General features: G+C 37.0%; 1 protein-coding gene across 2 annotated transcripts in view; it reads right to left on the bottom strand.

The window, feature by feature from the left end:
• Positions 1–7,479: 7,479 nt before the first annotated feature.
• Positions 7,480–16,133, bottom strand: part of LOC100891564 (receptor-transporting protein 3) — a 32,253-nt gene continuing 23,599 nt past the window's right edge. For both annotated transcript variants that reach the window (XM_011682217.2, XM_011682219.2), the window contains 3 exons: positions 12,625–12,769; positions 11,636–11,839; positions 7,480–9,842 (listed from right to left, as the gene is read on the bottom strand). In XM_011682217.2, coding sequence (XP_011680519.1) covers positions 9,555–9,842; positions 11,636–11,839; positions 12,625–12,769 — 637 coding nt within the window. In that variant the 3' untranslated portion in view covers positions 7,480–9,554. The remainder of the gene's footprint in view (positions 9,843–11,635; positions 11,840–12,624; positions 12,770–16,133) is intronic.

Here is a 16,133-nt window from a genome sequence, read left to right as displayed (position 1 = left end):
GTTCTGTTTTCAGACTGCAAATGCCTTCAAAGTGCATGGTTATTGCTCCTATTCTTATCTATGACATTTATAGCACCCTTTTAGAACCTAAATTGCTATGAAGGTAATGTTAGACCCCAAAATGTGTGAAATTTAGCTAATATGATCATACCAAATCAGCTCTACTTTAAAAAAAACACAGTGAGCGTTAATTAATAATTTAATTAAAAATAACAATACATGAGCTGGCTAATTGTGGGTAATATAAGCAACACGAAAATTCCACAAAGCTAACATTGGCATTGGCTGAAATATGACGTAAAAGGGGTTACTTCGTTTTTTTCAACGGTTTATTCAAATTTTCCAAAATATCTAATATTTGTGGTGGTACATTTTGATCAAACAAAGATGATTTTGTCATTTAAAAATTATGTTCTTTCAAATTCGACGCTCAGTTTTTCAAAAATTATTGTGTGTAGCGCCCTCTGCAACTGAACTCAACTATCCCTTTAACTTGTATATTAACTGTTATATTAATGTGTAAACTAAATATTTATAACTTCGTTATGGGCAAAGTGAGTCTTTAATCATTTTAGAAGTAAAAAATCAATCCCTCCAGCCTCCAGGAGTAGATTATTTCTTTCAAAAATGAAATTTGGAGAGAAATGAGAAATGTTTTGTCTTGCCCACCTAAACATATATCGAAGATGCATTCAAATTCAGTTATAATGCAACCTGTCCCATCAACTGTACAGTACTCATGGAACTAGGTGTATTTCCTGGTGAAATACAAATATTTATATGCTTAATAATAGACCATTATATATTTATGAATATCATTTTTTGCATGAATTATGTTATTTGATGACGTAACATTGTTGAACCAATTCAACTTTGAAAATGTGTGTGCAAATTTTAGCATGCATTAATCACTCCACACTCAAGATTTTGGGTGGGGCACATCAACCCCCTCCCCCTACTGTTCAAAGGGAAAGGCCCCACCTTTTTATGAGTTAAAGATAACGTTAAGTGGTATTCATGAGATTACATTGTGAAAAAAAATTTGTTGAGGCAATCGGTAAAGGTTGATTTTGTAGAACACAGTAATTTGATGAGCAATGTGATGTTTTGGTATTATCAAAATGAAGAGAAATCGACTCAATCTCCCTGAAGCTCACATGAATTGCATATATGGAAATGGGTATATGGGACACAAACACACAAACACGTGTCATGAAAGTTTGGTCCAATATTTTCAAATATTTCTCATAATTATTTTTGAAATGCATGCATGGCAATTGAGGAGCAATCCTTTTCAGGGGACATTTTTACTATGATATTCATATCTGAAGAAGGCTTAATAGTAAGTATAGAAAGTAGAGGTTTCACGGTCTAGGGGATAAGTCACCCGACTGTAGATTACAAGGTATGGGGTTTGAGTCCCGCCATGACACTAATGTCCTTTGGCAAGACATTGATATACGTTTGCCACTCTTCACCTAGGTTCTAAATGGGTACCCGGTAGGATGCGAAAGGAAATGTGGTTGGATGAGCAAGTGTGCGCTTGTAAACTGGCACCCGGCAGGAATGCTCCCCACGGAGTGGTGAATGTGCATACATTGTGTGCGGGTAAGCCTGAATTTGATGACCGGGTTAATAATATATCTGTAAAGTGCTTTGATGCATCATTGATGTTGATGTATTAAAGGTAATACAAAGTTTTGGTATGGGGTCATGAATTCGGTTCAAATGAACATATTGGGAGCATGCGATCCTACAACATTCAGTGATCGTTGTTGCGGTTGAAATCGAGTCTAAAGTTATGAAATTGTAAATAATACACACTTTATGTTGTATAGCTCCCTCTCAAGGTCAAACTATGAATTAAGCTATAAAACAATGCTTCTTGACTAAATCAACCAATTAGCTATTCCTGTTTGGAAATTATATATCACAACTACATATTCTGAGATTTTCATGGTCGTAGCTACCATTGTACGGCCATAGGCGCTATTTGAAATTTATCAAAATTTACCGGGAGCACCGGTAAATTTTTATAGTCGATTTTTCTCGAAAATTTGTTTCTCAGAATTGTTTTAGGGGCTAAATTTTCTAGTGCTTATAATACATCCACAGGGGCATCCAAATATATCAAAATTGTAAAGAATCAGTATCCACACAATTTCCCAAAATTCCCAAAATTTTGTTTTACCTTTAAGCGCCATATAAAAGCAGAATATTATTATTGTGATAGTGTACATTAAAGGTAAAGACCAGTATTGGAAACGCCCCAATTTCAAAAAATGAAATGGAAGCTCTCATTACCAATCATGTGAAAGGATATGTTTTGACTAATACATGATGATAAAAAATTTGCCGGGAAACCGCCTACTAATTCATATATTTGGTAAATATTTGTTTCTCTCATGGTCTGTGAGAGATATAGGGTAGTCCCATATACATCTTTCTGTGTATAGTGCTTGTAACTTTACGAAGAATGGGCCAAATTTCTTATCATTTTGATGATTCCAGAACCTTGCAGATGCTTGATGCTAGATGATCAACCTTTTCTGATCGATTCCACAACGTTTCTTTCACAATGCAATCGCATGACCATAACTGGCCTTTACCTTTAATAGGTTGTAAACTCCCAAGCAATCATACTGTGTAGCTTGACATGTTCACATGTGCATATATGCATTTGTATAGAAAGAGCAGAAAGCTAGTGCAAGTGTTGGTAATGTCGGAATGGTTTGAAAGGGGAAAATGCAATAGATAGACTTGTGAATATTATTACCAAAAAGATTTTTCTGTTCTGATTTCATTGTAGCTTTATTTACCATTCTATTGAATTGATTTGGATTTCTTTCCACATTTGCATTAAACATACAAAAACAGTAATATACAAAAGTAAAGTATAAAAAGAAGCAAATTCTATATATTTCTGCCATATTTGTGTAATTGCATTATAATGATAATAATGATTATAATAGTGTAAACTTGTAGAGCGCGCACACACCGTCCAGGGACGCTCATTGCGCTAGATTATGATGTAGCTGAAGTATAGTCTTTGTTGTATGTTTTGGTGCTTGTTAACATAAATTGAAGTGTTTTGTACATCAGAGCATAATATACATGTACATTCGTTATGTCCAAATTGCAATGTAATCATTTGTCAATTTTATAAAATTGTTGGAATAAATATATAATTAAGATACTGTATTACTGATTGATCTTAAAGGTGTATGAGTTTCTAAAAGGGAGGTGAGATGGCTCAGGGGTAGTGCTGTGGTCTTGTAATTGGGAGGTCCCAGGTTCAAAATGGTAGGTAAGTCATTAATCCTCATTTCCATGTCCTGTGGAGAGGACTTCAACCATAGGTCCCCTGGTTGCTTATGTAAGTGGTTTGATGGTATGTTTTTACCTGACTGCTTTAGCATTTGTATGCTTGTAAGTGGGCACTTGGGGGACCGAGGGCTTAGGTCATCCCTGAAGGACTTGGTAATGAGAATTAATACCTTCCCACAGGGCAGTATAGTACATCTACTTGGTTTTGAATCTGTGACCTCCCAGTTACGGGACCACTGCTATACCACTTGGTGATCGCACCTCCACCAATACTTTCAAGCATGCTTTCTTTGCTGTGAGGTAACAAATGAACTAAATAATTTCTAACATAAAAAAGAGGGGTATAGAGAGATACAGTTGCACACATGTTGGAAACGGTAAAGAAGAAGGATAGAATCAAAGAAAGGGAAAGAAAGAAAGAAATTTAGAGACAGAGATACAAAGAGAAATGGTGAGAAATGGTAAGAAAGAGGTATACAGAGAAATGTAGAGAGAGAGCGAGTAGGGGGGGGGGGGGTAAGGAAAAGAGAAATATAGGATAAAGACAGAAAGAAGATTAGATAAGAAGAGAGAGAGACAGACAGACAGACAGACATAATCAGGCAGAAAATGAAGAGAGAGAGAGAGGGGGCAGTAAGACAACGATTGGGACAGAAAAAAGGTTAGAGAGAGAGAGAGAGAGGGGGGAGACAGACAGACAGACATAATAAGACGGAAAAGGAAGCCAGAGAGAGAGAGAAGGGGGAGGGTACAAAACAAAGAACAAACAGAAAGAAAGGAACAAGGACAGATGAATAGAAATGGATTAGAAGTGGGCTGATTTATAGTCTCTGACAACTATTTTTGAAGTGAATACCATGCTTATCTTTCTGTGCAACACACTGATGAATACCACAACTCTTCTTAATGAAACGATCAAAGTAAAACGGAAAGAATACTGCAAAACTCAATGAAATAATTTATGTGATGAGTATTTTAATCGTTATTGCGTGCAATGAAATGAAAATAAAAACTCAAATTAACGCAATATCAAAATATAAAACAAAAAGACACATCATCAGTGGCATTAGAAGATCGAGAACCGGCCAAAAAGGGGTAAACGCTAATTCATCCCTTTAAATGCAGTTGGGTAAAAGTGTCTTCATATGTAATTTGAGTGGGTGTGTATGGGTGTACTGTATATAACATAATAGTTTTAGACAACATACATATGATATACAATGACAAATGTTTGGAAATCTAACTTTGTCATTTAATCGTATTAGATGAAGCCAAACGAAAACAAAATGGTCAAATTTATTCCAACAACAATTTAGCTTCAAGTGGTCAGTTTATATCATATTCTCACTGTGATTTTGTATAGATTCATCTATATGAATACATTTTGACACATGAAACTGATATAAACACTTGAATCAATTAGAAGTATATGATCAGGAAATAATTTATTGTTTTCCCCCTTCAATCGTAAGGTTCTCGGTGAACAAAAACATAAAATATTATTGTACATGGATGTGAATGTATAATTCCTCGAAATGCAAGGGTTTGAGAACCAACTTGCGAGCTGAAGAAGGAGTATTGGGGGGGGGGGGGCTACCCCTTGGTGTATTTAAAAAAATATCTTAATCTGACCAGAATGCGACTTCTGTTACCTACCTGGAACCCCGCCCCATTCTCATATCGACAGGAAAGCCAATCATAAATTGTACCAGACAACATGTGCAAAATGTATATACATGTTGCGCGATTATATCTTTTAATTTGGCAGCTGCCTACATTTTTTTATTGACATGATTATAACCAAAATTACTCTACATTTACAAAATCCTAATGAATTGTTCAAGACAATATTATTTACATCACAAACATTGGTACACACATGCAATATATTTGTAGAGGTGTCGTGGACGAGTGGATATGTCACCGGACTGTGGATCATAAGGTTCGCGGTTCCAGTCCCACCGCGGCACTAATGTCCTTTGGTAAGACATTGATCTATATTTGCCACTCTCCACCCAGGTGTTAAATGGGTACCCGGTAGGATGCGAAAGCTAATGTGGTTAGATTAGCAAGTGTGCGCTCGTAAAAAAAAAAAGACGCCTGGCTAGAATGCTCCCCAGGGAGTGGAGAATGTGCATACATTGTGTGCGGGTAAGCCTGAATCCTATGACCGGGGTAATAATATATATATCTGTAAAGCGCTTTGAGAGGGCCTTCGGTCTTGAAAAGCGCTATATAAGAACTAGCTATTATTATTATTAATATACTATCGGAATGTTTCTACAGATTTTGGTTGAGTTTATTTCTCACCAATAAAAAGAAAATCTATAAGGCGTAGATCACCGAGCATTTGTTTTACTATAACTGTAGATTGGACGTGTATTAATGCTTTGTGATATTCATACGGCATACCATTCCCTCAATGCTTTTGTTATTGATTTTAATGACACACTCTTACAAACATCCTAAACTTAAATTGCAAGAATTCACCCGTCGATCCCCATGTTCAACAGAAGTCGCGCAAAATTTGGTTATGCTAGTATTAAAAGAGTTTTTATTACATCTGAACCCATGGTAGGAAACATTGCGCTTTGCAAGCTACATTATGAATTGAATTATATCTAAAATGTAATGGAGGTACATTATATTAAGTAGATTAGCCTAAAGCTGCTACAATAACTATATAAAAATGCATAATTTACTTCCAGCAAATTATGTTACATGTACTACAAATTACACGATAAAAACATGGCTATTCATTTTAAATACAGGTGCGAGATTTCAGTTATTCAGTGGGTGGTAGTTATTTATACGTAAATAGTATGCTATTGGTGCTAACAACCATAAGTAATTATAAATATGAAATTATGAAATACACGTACTTATATATCATCAAACATGTCTAATGTGAAATACATTAAACTGTAAAACATTAAGTGCACAGACATGCCAAAATGTAAAATAAGTAAAAGTGTAATCAAAGGCTAAATTGAACAAAATACCTAATAATTTGGTCTAATGATATTTACAGCCGCAAGGGCCTTAGGCTAGTATGTACACGTACATTGGAAATGTGAACACCTAAACGTGTGAATGTGAGTAGTAGCGGTTATTTTACCTGACTGCTAAGAAAGCGTAGATGCTGGTAAGTAAGTAACCAGATGGCCGACGGCTTTAGGTCCTCGCATCGCATTGCCTTGGTATCGAACCCGGGTCACCGGATTACGAGACCACTGCTCTACCGACTGAGCTATCGCGCCTCTTAGTTTAGAAAATGGCTGCCATATTGACTCGACTTGTGATCTGATGTTATTTAGGCTTGCAGGCCTTATCATCCTGGATGCCATTTTTTTACGTGCTAGGTCTTATATAGGAAATGTTATATTATATTCATAAAACATGTATCAGAATCATGTTTGTAAATCCCATAATTGATGAGACCGAGGATTATTGGAGGCGTTGCATCCTTCCTCGAGAAATTTAAATAAAAACGGCTAAAATATTCGGGCGAACGTATAATATTGGGGCAGTGAGATTGTCTCTTTACCACGTATATCTTTATTTATTCATTCAGAAAAAAGAGAAGGAAAAAAATACATGCTGAGAAATATGTAGATGGACACAATATGCACAATCAGTATAGCTATCAAATATCAAGTAAAAGAAAGGCACAAATCTTTGATTGTTCGCTGATTCCACCCCCCCCCCCCCCCAAAAAAAAAAAAGAGAGAAAAATGGAAATTGATTTTTGGTGAAGAGATGACAGCTCACTAGCACTAATGTACATGTATAACCATGCATGCCAACTGTAATGTTCGTAAATGTTTTACATAACGATATACATGTTTCCCAACAGGATATACAATAAAAAATGATAATGCGTAATCGAACGCTGCTGATATATTCGTTGTCAATTCTTTCTTTTGTTGTAGTTTTAATGTACGCTTGAGAAAGAAGTAGTCAGGTACAAAATTGCGTGTCGTAATTTTGTTCATGATCAAGCAAATAATTCAACAAGTTGCACTAATTTTCACTATGTGAAACATTACATTTTGTACAAATATCGTATATGTATTTACAATCACTACCAAAAAAACCCCCATATTTTTGTATCATAAAAGTTGAAATGATTATGATATTTAAAGGAGACTATTAAAGTATGATAACACATTTACTTTCCAGTATAAGTTAGAAACGATGTATATTGGGTCTAGTTTGAATGGCTTATTGCACGTAATTATGGGCCTGCTTACATATCCAGATTATTTCCATTAAGCAACGTCAGAAGTATATGAAAGGTAGCCCCAAGCGTCCAAATAAGTATACATGTATAAGGCACCGTTCTACCAAGGGGATACGAAGTATATGGAACATAATTATACAAGACAGTCCCATTTCATGGAACTTATAAGTTACTGCCGGCCCACAACTGAAATGTGTCATTTTTTACCAGTCATTTACAAAAATTGCTCAGTAGGTTGTAAAAAAGTAAAAGAGAAAAGAAATAAAGATAGCGATTTGTGTATTTTGTTTTAGATTTAAATCACCAGGGGTTGGTTGGGGTTCTAATCAATGAAATCGTTATTCCAGTAACCTTTGCCCTTTAACACGTTGTCCAATGATTGTAACATCCAATCTGATGTAATTGTTATAATCAAGGTGCACATATCTATACAAATATATATATTCCTACAAATTATTTTATTACAACTACAATATACATCAAGCTTATATCATCAGTATAACTTTATGACAGTTCGATTAATGCGCTTTGAAAAAAGGTTTTGAAGTGACAAGTTTATAAACATTTGCAGAATCGTGCTATTAAATATACAACCAAAAGTGACATAGAGTTTAAGAAAATGTGAATGGTTCTAATATCCCCATTTTATTTTTGAATGCTCTAGTTGTGTATGTGTCTTATAGACTCATAGTTAACTCTTTTTTTTTTTAGTCAGTCAGCAGAATGTGTATCGTTAGAAATGTTAAAGATAAAGTTGAGTTCTGGTCATGCGATTGCATTATGAAAGAAACGGTGTGGAATCGATCAGAAAAGGTTGATCATGTAGCATATAATAATAATGGTGTGTAAGGTTCTGGAATCATCAAAATGATAAGAAATCTGATCCAGTCTTGGTAAAGTTACAAGCACTGTACACAGAAATATGTATATGAGACTACACGAACAAGTGGCAAAAAAATTCTTCCCGATTTTTATGCTGTTACATGCCATATTTAGAATAGTAAGGCATTTGAATAGCCATGCCTTTCAGGGAACTTTTTTTAATCTGATGTTCATACACACTTGCATAAAAACAATAGTAACGCTCACAAATTATTTGTTCACCTCTTCCCAGAACTCAACCTTCTCTATAAAGCAAGATGTGAGAGTACACAACCTGTAGAGGTTTGGCTTCTGGGTCTTCTGTAGCTTACCAAAGATGTGTTTAATAATCAACACGAAATTACAAACACCACGGTGGTTTTTATGAGAAGCATTGTTTATCCTGGTGGATGAGATGGATTATGAAATATTAATGTAATATTAATTCATCTGTAAGGTCACCTCTCATTAAAATGAATAATGTTATTCTGGAGTTTGTCAAAGTTCCTTTAAAATGTACAGCTCCTCGTGTGGTTTTCACCTAACATTCTGTAAACCATAAAAGGCACTTCGTTGTATCGTTGAAAAGTTCGTTATAACGACAGATATTTGCCCCTTTATTTACACAGAAATGTTGCTTTTATCATAATTTAGATTTGGCATTGAAGAATGCGCATTTACAAGCTAGAGGTAATACAGTAAAAATTTCTACAAAACTATTTACAAAATATTATCATAGACTATCAATTACTACCAAATTTACATATATTCAAACCAGTGCTTGAAAATTTATTCGCCTTATAAATAACAGACCCTTAAAGGTCGATCCGAAAAAAATGGTGGCACATGAATATGAGATGTTGCATTGAATCATGCTTCACACAAAAAATAAACTACAAACTCTCTCGATCTCTAATATTTTTACAAAACAGATGAGAATTGTTGCCACACCCGTCGTTTTTAATCGGCGATTTTCGGAACCATCATCAGCCGATTTAACAGACCACCACACCCAGGACCACACCCTTCTTCACATCAAATCCCGCGCAAAACACACAACACCCTAATCCATTCGCTTGTTGATACATCCTCGCCACAGACGAGCCCTTGTGTTATTGTGACGTCACGTCCGCGTCAAGACCTTGCGGACACTGATGGGTGGGGCAGCTATGGTGTTGACGACTGTGGCTGGAGGAGGAGGGAGTTGCTGGTTGAGTTGTTGTTGCGTGGTAGTGGTAGTAGTACCTGTGGTGGTATACTGCACGACCTTGGTTGGCTGACCTTGAGCCCTCGGTCGACTGTCACACTCCCCGTCCCTACAGGCCTGGCAAAGTGTGGCGTTGTGCTGGGTTCTTGGTTTGCCTGCTCTACGGTCATATCGGATGGGGGGCTTCACAAAACCATAATAAGTCTGAAGGGGGAAAGAAAAAAAAAGAGAGAGACGAAATTAAAAAGATGACAAGTGGAAAATACCAGGAGCCATTTTAGAGGGGGTGTCAGGGCTGAAGCCCCAATTTGTTCTTGATTATTCATTGATTAAATCGAGGTACCTCTAGAAAATTAATGTAAGACCCCTCAAGCCTATCAAAAACGCCCCACCCAACCCCATCAAAAAAAATCTTCCAGAGGCGAAATTAGAAAGATGACAAGTGGAAAATACCACTAGCCATTCAAGAGAGGCATATCGGGGCTGAAGCCTCCACTTTTTTCTTGATTATTCATTGGTTAAAGCGAGGTACTTCTAGAAAATGAATGTAAGACCCCTCAAGCCTATCCAAAACGCCCCCATCCCCACCCCTAGAAAATACTTCCAGAAGCGCCCCTGTATGGAAAACACATATTTTAAAATTATAACAGACATGTTTAGGGAAAAAATGTTTACAAAAAGAACATCTTTATACTCTTCTTTCTCTACCGACAGGTTAGGGCTTTAATTTTTTTATTTTTTTTAGATTGGACTACTATGTTTTTAACTGACAATGTGTGCCTTTTGTAGTCAGGGGCGTAGACAACGGGGGGGGGGGGATGAGGGGGATGCATACCCCCCACCTCACAAGGTGGGGGGGATGGCATGTACAATCATCCCCCCCAGGTTTTGGGGAATGATATTTGCTTACTTAATAAGTCATAATGATGATAATAATAGTAATAATAATAATGATAACAATTATAATATTAATAATAATAATAATTATGATGATGATAATAATAATCCTCATCATTATTGTAATTGTGTTTATTGTTATTAGCCGCATTCACACGGTGAAAGCCAATTCAGACGGAAATTAAAAGAAAGACTTACAAGTATTTTGTGGTTATCTTGTGGTTTGGAAACCACAAGATAACCACAAGATTAAACAGGCGCGGATCTACGGGGGGGGGGGGGTTTAGGGGGTTTAACCCCCCCCCCCCCCTTGGGCGGCCCAAAAAACAAACAAAACAAAAAAAAGGAAAAAAAAAAAAAGAAAAAAAAAAAGAAAGAAAAAAGAACGCACGCTGGAGAGAAACCCTTTCAAGTGCAAATATTGTGAGAAGATATTCAACTCATCTGGTAACTTAACCAAACACATGATAACTCTGGATATAACTGTGTATTTAACTGTTACTTGATTTAAAAAGACGTTAACATGCACTGCTTTTTATGGTCTCCATTGTGTTAATAGATGCCAGGAAAACATCACTTACGGGGTTCAAATAAACACCCCAAAAAAAATCGGCTCGCCGCTTTGCGGCTCGTGGACGATGCTCCGCATCGTCATTATTTTGGTCAACCCCCCCCCCCCTTAGCAAAAAGCTAGATCCGCCCCTGAGTCATCCCCCCAGGTGTACGAACCTGTCTACGCCACTGTTTGTAGTGGATATAATTCGAAGGGGGAGACAGAAATTACTGGTATAATATTACCTTGGAAATATACCTTGGAAGTTTGCATTTAAAGTTAAAAACTTATTTGCCTCTCGTTGATATTCGGATGAAGAATCCATATTTTGACACATTACTGGGGCTATACTGCAATATTGACGAACATGGACAAGCGAAGGACTCCTCTTGGGTCAAATTGATCTTTTCTTGATGACCGAAATTTCAACAAATTGGATTTAAAGCTGTTTAGTGACGTGCTCTCCACAACTACAGAGGAGAGGTTGTTCCATTCATTGATACATCTCGGTGAAAATGACTGGTATACAATTTGTTGAAACACTAACCTGTCCGATTCTGTTGTAGAGGTTGCAGAGGACCTTATTAACTTCTTCTGGGTACCACATGGCCGGCTCGAACATTCCGTTGTTGCATCGCTGGCATTGTTGACCATAGAGTTTAAACTGGACATGCCCCTCACAGTAAGGCACGTGGAAGAAATACCAGAAGACCACTCGTCCTTTCATCGATGTCCAACCATGGCCACAGGTCTATAGAAATGTATAAAAATCATTGTCACAAACAGGAAAGTTGCTAGTGGGAAGTTAGCAAGGTAATTCAATATGTTTCATAGTGATTTGGTATTAAATTGGTGATGTTTTACCTCTATAGTATCTGATCATAGCAAGTATTTTACATACATTATGATTTTGCTATGCAATGTATTTTAACATAGCATAATGTTCCAACTTATTGATAACCATTGTAAGACGCACTTGCTATCTCATACGATAAGTGCGGAAAAGACCCTTTCTGCACGGAGAGGACGGAGGAGAGGGGAGGAGGTGCCGGGAAATGAGAGGGAAGAAGCAACGAGGGAGTGGAGAGGCAGGGGGTAGAAGTGGTAGGAAGAAAGGGAAGGAGGAGGCAGAGATGGAGAAAATAGAGAGGGGTGAAGAGAAAAGTTGATAAGAAGGAAAGAGTGGGAGGAGGAGAGCAGGGTGGGAGGCAGGAGAGGTAGGAAGAAATGGGGCGAGAGGAGGAGAGAAGGGAGCCAGAATAAAATGAGAGAGAGAGATGAAGAGGGCCATGAAGGAGGAGGAGATGGATAGATATGGATAGAGATGGAGAGGCAGGAGGAAAGAGAAGGGAAGAGAGACAGAGATTCATTGGAGAGGAGATGGATGAGGGCGGGGAAATATATAGGGAGAGAGACGAAAAGGGAGCAGAGAGAGGAAAGGGAGCAGGAGAGTGAGGTGGAGAAGCAGTAGAAAAGAGAGGAGGGGGCATAGGAGGGGAGGAGGAAAGGGGAGGAGGATTGGTAATAGCAGCTTACCTGGCAGCAGAATCTGACCTTGGCACTATCTTTGAATCGACGCCATCTTGTGCTAGGGCAGATCTCTGTGGGTGTGAGATTCCAAATGTTAGGCAGGTAAGGAGCGAACACCTTGGCAAACTCACCGAACCAGATCTCATCCATCCTAACAAAAATGAAAAGGAAAACAATCACAGATATAAGAGGCAGATAATGCAAATAGCAGGAGAGAGAGAGAGAGAGAGGGGGGGGGGAGAGAGAGGGAGGGAGAAAAAGAGGGGTAGGAGCGAGGGGAGCGAGGGAGAAGCCCCCATCGCAGATTAAAGCCATATATCAATTTTGATTGTACAGCGAAAATAATTGCAAGTCAGTTTTTCATACAAATTTAAATTTTGTACAACAACAACTCCTTCCATCCACTAAAGTGGGGGGGGGGGGGGTGATCGCTGCCCCTTGTGAAAGATTCCCTGTGGAGAATTACACCTAGATGACAGACATCTGATTCATTTTTTCTTCCTTTGGATGGTGCCAGAAAATTGTTGGTACTCAAGTTTAGCAAAGACGGAGAATAGAAGAAGACAGAGGATAAAAAAAGAAAAATTCCCTTCATATTTGCTCCTTTCTTTCGAGTGGTCTTGCATTAAATTCATTTTTTTTAAACATCGCTAAGTTTTGAACTGGAGTACATAAATCTGCATAAGGATATTAAAACTGACGAATTCAAATAGGACGGGAGTTCCTAGAAAAAAACAAAAGCTTCATGCCCTGTGATTTCTATTCATTTCTACACCCCAAATCGTTCGACCCTGAAAATAGATAATTATCATATCCACATGTATATTTATTTTATTGTTTGATGACTTTTAACTAAATGCGCGTGTTCAAGGAGTGTGACCAGTTTCTTTGTCAATCCGAAACTATGGCGTCGAACTATAAACAGTTATAAGATTTTAAGATTGCAATGACGTCATGAGAACAAATTATAGAATGAAAAAAGTGTTCCTTTTTGTTTTCTCTCAAATGAATATCACTTTGGTCCCTAATTTTTCTTTTCAAATAAATGAGACATAACTTATTTTATTTTTTATTTTATTGCATCATTCTTTCGTGTTCAGACGTATAACTATTTTTCAGAACGAATGCATTCTGTATGATATGAGGAACTTCCAATGTATCTGAAAAATCAATCAGATATACGATAAAAAGAACATCCTATTTTTCCAATCGCAACGGTAAAATTTGAAAATTCAATCTTCGCCCATCGCAACAGCGATTATTCACCGTTACACGTGTTATCAGCACGCGGGATCCTTTTAGCGGTTCAGTTTAATATGTTAATATTAAATTTAAAAGGTTGTTTCAATGATTCGCTCGAAGATTAAAGATAAATTTACAATAACAGAGAGGTTTGCCTCATCAGTTGAATAACAAAGTTATACCCTCAGAATTTAATGAATTATTTGGTTCCTAGAAACTCCTATAGAAATTGATGTTGCAGATCATATCATACTGGCTTATATATCACCGTTGTTTTAGGGGTGGAAATATGGTTGAAACGGCGTACGCCCCCTCCAATATTAATCGTGTGTTTTAGACCGAAGGGCCTAGCCATGTTAAATGTCTTACATTACATTAAAGCGACACTAAACCAGTTCGTCAATTTGAATCTCCCATAATTTTGATTTTAAGTTTAAAAATCGATATATAACTTTCCTAGTGGTTACCCAACTTTTTACATAATTTCACAGATCGTTTTCTCTAAATTTCCTGCTCTCCTTAAAAGCGACTAACTTGCCAGCAAATTTGAACGCGGAACGGTGTTGACGTCAGCGATTTGAAATGGGAAAACACCGCGTTGCTTTCCTTTGACAATATTTGTTCTTGCATTGTCACTAATCAGTTACAGAAGGTAATGATGTGGAGACATGTTATTTTAATAAAAACATTTTTTTAAAGGAAATGCTACTTGTAATTCGATGCACGCTTGCAGAACGATTTCAATATCATGAAGTAAAATGCTGGGGATATTAAAAATGGAGTTTTCAGGCGGGACTAAAGTCAAACCGTAAAATTGGCAAGCCTTCCTCCTGAGTCAACTATTGACATTCCGTCACCCGTTGAAGAAGTGATATCTTATTTTCAGAATACAGCCAGTTGTTATTATGTTCTTTTTTGTTTTTATAAGGCTAAACAGATTTCTTGTTTTACCTCGGCAATGGATACAATAATTACAATGTAAATTGCCATTACTGTCCAGGGCATTTTAGCGTTTACATTTAGAAAGTTGGGTTTCTTTGAAAATTTATTTAATCAATAGCAAACTTGATGACTAGCCAGTCGAAATAATTAATGCCTTATTTATTCAAGGACCATTTCCTCATCATCTATTGAGCCAAAATCGGGCTTATGAAACAAAAATAAAATATGGTACAGTCAAACCTGTTTATAGCAACCACACAAGGGAAACACAAAAAAGTGGTCTTTGTAGAAAGGTGGTCTTTGTAGACAAGTTCCTTTTCAATGAGAGACCATTATCAAGGGAAACAAAAAAAGTGGCCTTTGTAGACAGGTGGTCATTAACGCAGGTTTGACTGTAATATGAAGTATGGTTACGAAGCAGGCTTTTCTTGACAGCTTTTAAAGAGACTGACGGTGAATTTGGTTTTAACATCACACTTTCCTATCCGGAAACAGTCGCCAAGTTCACACACACAGGTGTGGCGGCCATATCGCAAGGTATTGAAATATGGCATGAAGCGCGAGTTTGTTGAGATTCCGGCGATTTGTTTCAGGTTGGTTTTATGGTATGGAAGGTTCAGGCAGCGTAGCGGGTTAACGTAACGAGTAAATTGGCTGCGAATTAGCAGCGGAGGTAAGACCCCGGCGTTACTCGTCTAGGGGTGCACTGCGTGACCCGTCTGACTCACCACATCACAAGGTGGGATGAATGACTTTATATACTCGAAAGATAACGGCTGCTGCTTATGGTCGTTCTACTTTCAAACGAGTTTAAATAAAGGACAACAAGATTTTGTGTTCATTATAAGAATAAAATATGTTTGACTCTCTTGGTTACAAGATGGTTCTCTCATTTTTTTTTAAATAAAAATAAAAATTTAATTGGATGCCACTTATTAATAATTGTCTATACAAACCAAATCAATTTTAAATATATCTTTCACATCGTCAAAATTTTGAACATCTTTTTTTCATAACACCGAATACAGGAATAGCCTACAGCTTTTGTGTCAGTGATGAATATTTTAGTGCGCGCTGAAAAGATTTAATCCATTTTTCTGTGAACTTATATAGCTTCTGGGGAAAATTAATGGATATGTTGGATTATTCACAAAGTAGTTTTTCAAGTACATGACATTTTCCTGAGTAGTCACCAAGAAAAGAAAAGAATAATTGTACAGGTGCTATATTTTCGAAGAAAAAAAATCTGATATAGCTTTAAGAATATCTGTCAATGATGGTTTTTACATTTCGTAATTTATTCAATATTTTGTAAATGGATTTATGTCATG

This window comes from Strongylocentrotus purpuratus, unplaced genomic scaffold, assembly GCF_000002235.5.
Source record: "Strongylocentrotus purpuratus isolate Spur 01 unplaced genomic scaffold, Spur_5.0 spur5_scaffold_16, whole genome shotgun sequence".
NCBI classification, from domain to species: Eukaryota; Metazoa; Echinodermata; class Echinoidea; order Camarodonta; family Strongylocentrotidae; genus Strongylocentrotus; species Strongylocentrotus purpuratus.
The sequence above is the reverse complement of the archived record's forward strand: the minus strand, read 5'-3'. Positions and strand labels throughout refer to the sequence as shown.